The sequence below is a fragment of the Trematomus bernacchii genome, unplaced genomic scaffold (assembly GCF_902827165.1).
Source record: "Trematomus bernacchii unplaced genomic scaffold, fTreBer1.1, whole genome shotgun sequence".
NCBI classification, from domain to species: domain Eukaryota; kingdom Metazoa; phylum Chordata; class Actinopteri; order Perciformes; family Nototheniidae; genus Trematomus; species Trematomus bernacchii.
The window spans coordinates 9,013,335-9,023,405 of record NW_022988043.1 but is presented as its reverse complement, the minus strand read 5'-3'; the positions used below and the strand labels follow the sequence as shown (position 1 = coordinate 9,023,405).

The 10,071-nt window shown below is 42.3% G+C and overlaps 1 protein-coding gene across 3 annotated transcripts in view; it reads left to right on the top strand.

The window, feature by feature from the left end:
• The first annotated feature begins 256 nt into the window (after nucleotides 1-256).
• The window catches only part of efna5b (ephrin-A5b), an 85,989-nt gene continuing 76,174 nt past the window's right edge, over nucleotides 257-10,071 (top strand). For 2 of the 3 annotated variants that reach the window (XM_034118072.1, XM_034118070.1), the window contains exon 1: nucleotides 257-1,393. In XM_034118072.1, the coding sequence (XP_033973963.1) occupies nucleotides 1,269-1,393 (125 nt within the window). In that variant the 5' untranslated portion in view covers nucleotides 257-1,268. The remainder of the gene's footprint in view (nucleotides 1,394-10,071) is intronic. The other variant, XM_034118071.1, reaches the window with a different exon arrangement.

Below are 10,071 nucleotides of genomic sequence, written 5' to 3'. Positions count from 1 at the left end.
TGCGTCCGTTTGCATGTAATTAAATAGCGCCCTGCGCACTTATCGGTCGCATCTGACAGTGGAGTTTCCAAAAGCTGTCCCTGTCCAGTGCACCTCTTCCCCCGTCCCCTTCCAGCTCTACCTCTCCGTAATTGAATTAGCTCGGTTTTAGGCGGGGGCTGGGCTTTGTTCAAGTGACGCCCATTCAAATAATTTCAAACCAATGGGACTATCCCCCGCTCCGCCGTAACCAAACCCACTCTCAGTCGGCGTCTGGAGCTGCCTGCCTTTGCCCTCACCTTCCTGCTTGTCCCGGCGTCTTAAACCCAAACGCAAAAAGAGGAAGACTACACAGCACGCACATGGGAAAAAGCTATATTTGTTTTTCACCTGCACGTCGCACGATGGCTTATATATGAGGAGGACACTTTGGGATGCGGACATAAACACGCGTCTCCACGGAGAGAAGCGCATGAGAAAATACAACGCTGTCCGTCCTCTCTCCGACACCGAGAAGGACTCCTCCCCACCTCGGTAGTGACACCTCCGGTAAATCGCCGAAAAAAAGACAAGTGACTTTTTTTAGGACCGAGCCTAACATTACCATTGATCTGCCAGTGATTGACTGTATGGCTTTTAAAAGTTGCATGGAGAACATGGACATATGACGTGCGCCACACGGCGTCATTGGACACACATAGGAGCCTCTCTCTCTTTTCTTCATCACATCTTGGAGTGACTAATCCCCTGCGCTTTGGGTTGGGAGTAAGCAGAAGTGTGCAGCAGTTGTCATTTGCCCTGACACAGGCTACATCCAGTAGCTCCCTGCAAAAGGGGAACGTCACCACACCACTGAAGACACAGCCTGTTGTGCTGCGCATTTGTGTGTGCTGATCTCACTGTTTGTGCATTATTGGGAGATTTATTTTGATAGCCCACCACGGACTTGTCAGAGCTGACATCCTGTTTGACATAAAGACTGTCATTCACCCGGACCCTCGACCCGCATCAGAGATACGGCACAGTGACACGTAGGTTTTGTAACTTTACATTTCAAAAAGCCTGAAAAAGTGTCATCTCAAGTGCCCCCTTGAATGATCACATTCTCGATTTTCCCTTTGCCTTTTCTACGTGGTGCGCATTTGTACTTTGTTTTAGCATTCACCAACAGCGCCAGCAACACATGTGAATGAGACTCATCACCTGTCCCGGTTGAAGCGCCCCGTACAACTCGACTGACTGACCGACCGACACTGAAGAGGAATACGTGCCGAAGTTCCGCTGTAGTGATGCTGCAAATGGAACTGGTCATCTTCTTCTGCCTGGTGCTGTTGACGTGTGTATTAAGCCAGGAGCCCAGTTCCAAAGTGGTGGCGGACCGCTATGCCGTCTTCTGGAACCGGACCAACGCCAAGTAAGTGCCCTCACCCGGCAGGTTTTCCGCGGAGAGTCGGCGATGTTCCGTCTCCTCGCATCTGCATGAACCACGGGGTTCTCATGTTTGCTAGACCTCATCTGTGTTTATTCTCCGCAGTGGGGGCATACTGCCAGTAGCTGTATAGGTACATGCTATAGCTAAGGATAGGAGAAAAATAGTGTAAAAGTATACTGTTCCTTATTCTAGTACGTGGCGGCTCGTTATCAGCGCGTCCCTCAGGGTAATATAGAATACACTCGTTCGTATAAGGCCTGGAAATAACATTCATCGCCTGGTGTTGCACCCGCTGTCAATATTTACAAAAGTATATTCACCGAATTAATTTGAGTTATTAGCTTTAGCGTCGTGTTCAGAGCTGTACAATTACCCTGGAGCTTTATCTTGTGTTGTTTCTCTGTCCGGCGGACCCAGGCCGGGCACTTTTTTACACATCGGAGTCATTAGAAACTGAATTTAACTCGTTTTAAAACAAGGCTAAACAACACATAATCAGCACAAAGTTAATTAAATATGGCAATTCATTAACTCATTTCAGACTATTTAGGTATACTGCTTGTTTCAGAAAACTTAAAATCTGTAGGCCAAACGTCTCAGACCCGTGTAGAGGACAGCTTCTGTAATTCTGTGTTTTCTTAGTTCATGTGGCTTCATCAAACTACTGATAGTAAATGTAGTCAGAATATAATGTCAATATTGAAAAACTACTTCACGAAATTCAGTAAAATTGCAATAATGACATTGTTTTTATAAAGCAGTCCCAGAACAACTAATGGTTCTTAAAGGAGTGTTTTATGAATATTATAAAAGCACCATGGCCTACAAATTACACGAAATTACAAACTCGTCTTTGGGTAGGCTGAAGGCACAGTGGAATATTATGAGGATTTTCTTTTTACTAACTATTAGTCATATAAATAGTTCTTGAATCACTTTTTATGGGACCATTTTTTTCTTTGAGCAACATTTTATTCATTTTAGTAAAGTTCAGAAGAGAATATAATCGTTTTGGTGCAGCATTTTTATGGTTGATCAAGGACATTTTGAAGACACTATTATAAAGTAAAAAATTAAAATGGAATATAATTCTGGATCATAAAACCCACTGAAGCTTAAGTTAAACTGTGAGAGGGTTTTATTCCACTAAGTGTAGTCTTGAAACCATATAGACTTTACAATTATAAGCTTTCACTCTGTGTACAAGTGGGCAGCTTCATGAATCTGAAATTAAAGTTTTCCTAAATTAAGCTTCACACATTCATATTTCATTTAGCATTTTGTTACTAATTCATTTCCAGAGACACACACAAGTCATATCCTGACCTATTGTGTCAAAAAACACCAAAATACCAATCATTTAAATATTCTTACTTTTTACAGAAATAAAAGTGCATCCCTTTTACTTTTTATTTGTATGAATAAAAAGTGTGCGCTGAACTTTTTTAGTACAATCTCAGCACTGTTCGTAGTGAAGTGGGGATTTGACATGCTGTGGACTTAGACGGGCCACTCAAGAGGACGTTAAGAGTTGAAATAAAAGTTCCTCAGTTCCTCTGCTAGGACAGGCTGGAGTCCGCCTCAGTGTTTAGTGAACATGTTTGTCGCAGCGGCATTACCTTCTCAAAGTCCCTGATAGAGTCAGACTGTTCAGCCTTGTCCCCGGTTTATTAAGTCTAAACACTGCTGCTGGAGGTTACAAAGATCTTTCACTCAACTGCCAACAGCACTTAGTATTTGTTGAATAAAATCCTCAGCTTAGCCTCCAAGTGTGCACAAAGCCATTAATAGCACATGCTGAATTTGTTGCACAACTATTTATATTCAGTTGGAAGTTTCGGAAAACATGATTTATTGCTTGAAGCAATTAGTGGTCAGAGGTACAAACGGAGGGCTGACTGTAAGCCCTCTCCTGAAGTTGGGGCCAGTGTAGCGGGGTGCGTAGATTCTCGGCCTGATATACCGTACACCATGACTGCTGTGGTTCAGGTCTTTATTCTGGCTTACCCCGGCTGTTTATTTATAGACCACTTTCTTCAATAGAGGCAAACACAATTTTGCGTTTAATTTAGATTCCGGCTGTTGATAGACACACTTTCATTAGACACTACATTTTTCTTTAAACAAAAAAGTTTTGACTCGACCGGCTGCTCACTTGATATCTTCCAGATGTGCTGACAAGTTTTCTCAGCTTCAATGAAGGAAAAAAGGGTAGTAAGAAAAAAAAGGGAAATGTTAGTAAATCTGTTAATCTCAGATATGACAAACTAACACTAGAAGAGAGAGTAGAGCAAACATCAACTTTGTGATTCACTTGGCTGCATGCACGTTGTGTCTCTTACTCTCTTTGCGTCCCAAGTCAAATCTGAGAAACAGATCGTTTCCTGAGCCTCATCCATTTCTGAAGCCCTGACTGCCCGAGGAAAGGAAACAGGTTTTCACAGAGGCTGTAGTGCTGCTAACACCAGTCACTCCGTTCTACTTACTCTAAATAGACTTTGTTTGACTCTCACCCCTGCAGTCCTGAGGCAGGAAGCCAGGAAAGTAACACAACAGCAGGGAGGAGACGGAGAGAGTGAGAGATAGCAAACTTGTCTTATTGATGACTCAGTTAATACATATTGAGTCCCTTTCCTCATGCATTACTGTAAGGAGCTGGTGTGGCACTGCAACGTAACTTGCCCACGTCTGCCTTTGTTCTTAGGCTTCACAGTCACTCCGAAAGTTGGGCTGCTCCAAGTATTTACTGTGTTAACGCCCCAATGCACGCACACAGGCACATTGTCATAGTTTGTCATTCATTATTTATAAATACTAATGGCATAGCGTTTTATTTCTAGTTTGACTGGCTCATTACATTCTTTCTCGTTGGTATCTAAACACAGTTCGGAGATCATTTTACTACTGCCAGCAAAAGCCATTTGTCGCCCTTCAATTTTCTGCATCTTTCACAACTGCAGCTTCGGCAGGCTTTACAATTGCTTTAGCTAGAATATCCATCAAGCTAAAGCTGTTGTTTTAGTTTAGGTTTTGTCACAAAAATCAGTTTTCTTTGAAACCATTATGCTAAGTCGGATATTTTACATCAGTGCTTGCAATACGTTATGCACTGCTTACTAACTTAATCACCTGAAATTCAGAGAGAGAAATTAAAACCTAATTATGAAAATAGTTACTAATGCAGCTTTACTCACAAACTTTGTTTTCCTATATTTAATTTAAATAAAAAAATCATTTTTAATTATAGAATTTAAATTGCAAAATGATTGAAGAAAGTAAGCTTAACCAGACAAAAGTAGTTGATTGAGTCAATGGTAGACAGAACCCACTGGTGAAGCCACTTTTACAGCTTTAGATCATCAGTAGCATTGAACGGGGAAGTCTGCCTTTAAACCTTTTGTAGCAACATTGTTTTTGCAGGTAAGACCTTCTTTTATTGGTTTTTCCAGTGGTCAGAATTACAAGCAAACTGGTAGATTAGTGTTGAATATTTTGTTTACTCAGTGTATCGTAATTTGCGTTAGCGGTGCAACGCTTCTGTTGCTGGGTCATTTGGGTCCGGGGCTGAGGGGATTTCCATTTTGTCCTATTGGCTTCAGTCCACTGTTTTGTCACAACTTTAGCATGAGACCAGAAACTATATTCATTTTAGGTTTTGCCCATCAAAAAAAGTTATTTTGAGGGAAACTTTAGAGAAGTCCTGGACTTCTAGAAGTTTTTATCAGTCCTTATTCCTACAGCTTGAAACTATTTAAAGTGCATGGACATTTCTCCGTGGATCCTGCCCTCTGCTTTCTCAATGACTCTTCGCCTTTGAGTATGTATTCTACTATGTGGGGGCAGCTAGTTTCTCTAATGATGTCTCAGCTGTAATGCCAAGAGATGGTCCTTCCTTTTCTCCTCTTCTGCCCTTACTTTTTCCCATATCCCGCGTTGCCTCTTCTTCCATGTGGCCTCTCAGCGCTCAGCCTCTCCCGGTCTCTTTCTCCCTCCCTCCCTCTTTCTTTCTGTCTGTCTCTCTTTGCCGGGCGCAGAAAATGAATGAATACAATTAAATACTTCGGGAGTCCCTCCACGGTTGATGGTGGAGAAAGACGCGCAGAGGTCAGGCAGACTCAGAGAGGATCTCAGGGAGGGGTCACACACATATACCGAATAACGACACGGAATAACGACACGGAATAACGACACGGAAAGTTGGTTCTTTGAATGACAAACTAGTAACTAGAACTCTCCTTGAAGTGCAGAGTGTTATTAACATTTACAGTCCAGTGCGGTTGTGGTCATGCTAATCGCTCAATGTAATTTGTATTTTAGTGCATCATTTGTAGCTCATCAAACAGCCTGGAAAACATTTTTCTAACGTGCTGCCTTTCGTTGTATTTTTTACGTTTTTATTCTTACAATGTACTGTAACTGGAGGCCTACGTACTCTATTTGTATCGCTGGTATCAATGGCAACTTTCCTTTGTTGCAGTTATGTCTGGCTCAGCTTTGTCTGTGCATGTGAATGTTTTTTTGATTTAGTGTGTGTGTGTGTGTGGGTGTGTGGATGCGTGCATGTGCATGCAACGTACTAAATGAGCCATGAGGTCATATAGGGCTTGTTTCCTCTCCTTCAGACTTCAGATACCAGAATAATTACATCTTTCTCCCTTGGTCTTCTCATTACCTGTCACACACCATTGGGACATGAATAGCGTCAATCTGTGCTTGCCTGTGTCTGTACGCGGGAGCGAATGCTGACTCTAACAAAGGCTTGTATGCGTGGTGGTGGAAAGGTAGTCAATATACCCATCTGTCTCTAACAGATATGGAAATGATATATTAAATGAACACTTTTTGATAATTACATTTCTGAAACCTGGGATTTTTAAGATCAAGTTTAAGTTGCCTTTGTGGGTCGTTTTGGACCGCATGCTAGGTTTTCCTGTCCCCCTTTGCCTCGCTCGGAGCTGTGTCTTACTCATTCCTCTCTTCTGCTCTAACTCTCCTTCTCTCTCTCCGTCTCTCTGTCTGAGGGCTGATTAGTTCTTGTTAATGACCCCTTGCTCTGTCATTCTTTCATGCCCGTGGCATTGGCAAGCACCGGCACCAACTGAGCTGCGGGGACAGCGAGTGTAGGGGACACAAAGAGAGCGAGGCAGAGGATGCAGAAATTAAACACAGGTCCTAACGGAAAACCAGCAAACTGTAATGATGGTGTTGTGCAATGTAATACTTCTATTAGGTCTAAATTGGCACTCTGTGTTTTCTCACCAGACCTGTAAATGCACTTTCCATTTAAATGAGACTTTTTCTACTTACTAGAAAATGAGACCAGCAGGCAGTAGTCAATGCTTAGTAAATGTGCTTGGCAGAGCAGCTGTTCTTTAGGGCGGTGGAAGAGGGGGAGGACTCTTGGTCATGACCCTTGTGGAGGTGCTCTGCGGCGGACAGAAGCAGCCCTGTCGCCGGGGGTGACTGGTGGTCAGGCTGTAGTTGTGGATTCGCTAATAATATCGAAGTAAAGGCAGACTACAACTAAATGGGAAATTACATTACCAATATCTTCTATTTTTCCTGTTTATTTATATATTGTTTATATATATTTCAAATATTGTTTATTTATATACTGTATATATATTGTATTTGTACTTAATATATTTATTATATGTAAAATCATTTTGTTCTTTAAAAGTGTTTTTCCATTAGTTTGTTTTGAAATAAATAAATACAGTCAAAAATCGCATTTTTCTAAAATACGCCTTTTGCTTACTTTAAAACATTTGATAATCTTTTTTGACCTTCATCTTGGTGATTTATTTGGCTTTTCACAACTTCAAAAAACCTGTTTGTTCATAATAAAATAAATATTACTCATAGGCATAGCCCAAGGTTAAGGGTGTTGGAAGTCAGAACGTTTAGTTATCCACTAAAGAGCGGACAGGATCTCTTTTACTGACATAAATGAACAATATTGAATGGCATCTTAACTTCTGTAGCACATGTTTCCCTTCCTTGCCTGGAGAGCCAGATTTTAATGCCCAGGTTTTTGTTTTCAGAGTAATCACTCCAAGGTCAGATAGAGTGCTGAAACACGGCTATCAGCTGAGCGATCTGTCTTTTAGCCCTCATTCAACCCGTAGCTTTCAGGGGAACGCTCTGTGTAACTCTACTTGGAAACAATAAAGTATTAACCAGCTTATGCAACACCCACATGTGCAAAGCTCTATACGAGACTTATATTCTGCCATGAGAGTTGTAAAAATAACGTTTCCAATTTTTGCTCATTGGTGCTACTGTACTAAATGCATGTGTTTGTTTATTCAGCGGCTAATTCTTTTTTTCTTCTGACCTTGCTCTGACTGTCAGTTTCACTCACAATTCTTGAGTTATGGAACGTTTTTACCTCCCTAACTGTTTCTGTATTTTCTTGTATTTTCTTTGTGCAGCTGTGGGAAACATATCTGGCAGTCCAAAGTTGTATGTTTACCACGTACTACGTATATTTGTAGTTGATATGAACAGAGAAAAAGGAAAAAAATGTTTTTTTTAGGTCCGGTTCATAGGATTCAATATCAGTGAAGCTAAAGTTTAATTTGAAGACAAATGAAGGAGCCATTTGCATGAATACAGGATTGCTTCAGGTCCATTAGAGGTTGCAACGCAGGCCAACGAATCTCGCTATCGTGTATTGTAAGTCTTCGCTTTTGGCTGAAAATGGCGCTAGCACATCCTTCTTCAGCCCCTCTTCTCTCCTCTGTAAGATGGAGGCTTGTAAGCAGCTGTTACTGTAGTTACACTTGGTTGATCCATCACCCCTGACCAGAAAGGGGCGCTACTGAGAGAGGTCTGATACCCCTTTGTGCCCTCTGCTCTCAGCCTTAAGTATTTCAAGTGCACAGTTGGGATTGAAAGCTAAATACATATGCTTGATTTAAACCAGCTCTTTCTGCCTTGGCTGATTTGACTTCGTTAAACTGATTTAATGTCAAAGTCATATTATATTTACAGTGACTACATCAGCACGTAAAGGCCAAAACGATGGGTTTCAACATTTTTCCCAAACTGTCACCGTTCACTATTCAACTGGAAAATGTGACAGGAACGATTGAGACTGTTCAGTTTTTTGCCAGACACATTTTCCACAGATAATTCCTTTCATGGTAGGCTGGCTTCGGACCTTACACTGCCGTTTTCCTTATTTAACTTGGGGGGCTGCGGGGGAGTGACTGGATGTTTTTCTAGCTGGGCAGCAGTGTGAAGAATAGATCCCAGAAGAGAACACATCTCCAGCTTGTGAATAAAGACCTAATTGACGGGTTGTAGCCAGTTGTAAATGACTCATGAGGTAATTCTTCTTTACAGACAGACTGAGAAACTCTCAGAGGGACTGTACAATTGAGTGATCGGCTTCCCCTTTGGAATTGAGACAATACTTGGTTTATTTCCAAAATGTTATATCCCCAAATATAATTTTAGAAGTCATAAAGTGCTACTTTGAGCCACAGATGAAGTTAACACCTCCTCACCTGTATGTGGTGAGTACCATTGGATTGCTTGAAAGGCTTCTTGTGTTTTTGTTCGATGTTTCTTTGTTTGCGTTGGCAAAGTCATTAAAAGGTGAATGGAGCAATTAATTTCCTGGCCTTGTTTTTAATATGAACACCTCTTTGTAAAGTTCCCACTGCGGCTACAATTTTCCACTGACATAAATATAAATAAACAAACAATGTTGCTTTCACTTTGTTCAGTCTACCGTTGAGGCGAGACGTGCCAATAATAAGCTAGCTGCTTTAGCCTGTTTGAATTGACAGTAGAGGAAAATACTAGCAGCCAATGCCCCCCCAATGCTGGGCCGTGAGACTGAAAGGCGGCCATTGTTCTGCTCTCTCTGTCCACTCCACATAGCCTGGGCTGAGAGACATGCATGCGCTTTAAACGGAGTAAGAAAAAAAGGGAGGGCAAAGGAGAGGAGTGAGGGAGAATGATGTGAATGGCTCGGGGGAAAGGGAGAGTGCACACAGCTGAAGTTGTACTATGCTTTCGGACAGAAAAAGGGAGGAGAGGAGTAAAATGTGAGCGCCAGACACGAGGGGAGAGGCATGAAGTTGCCAGGAGTGACACATTGTGTGGAAAAGAAAAGGTGGCAGTTTCCCTCATTTCCAACTAGCCTTATCCATCCTCCCTCATCTGCCTGCTCCAAACCATCTAGCTCATCAGCCCCCCCCCCCCTTGTCTGTCCTTGCCAAGGTTTAAAGATGCATGTGGCTTGCTGACTCTCAGTCTGTCTCTCTGTCTCCCTGGTGGGGACCGTGGTTGGTTGGTTGCTGCTGGTCCTCTAGGGGACAGACTCTGGGTCTTTACCCTGAGGAGGTGTCGTCTTTGCGGTCCGGGTTTAGTGACACTGGGGCTATTTTCTACAGAGACAGGATTAAGCCTGCTCAGGTTTAGACCCCTGCTTTGTTTCCTGTGACACTGAAGACTCCCACACACAGGGCTGTGTTTACTTGGGGGTTGGTGCTGTGGCACTAACTTGCATCTTGGTCTTAACTACTGTGACACATGACGCACTGTGCCCTTGAAAGTGCATTTACCACCGAAATGCATGTATCACAGTCGTAATGCCAGGGTGTGTGTAATGTAGCGGCTTAATGGAGGGTTTCATTCCAAAATGC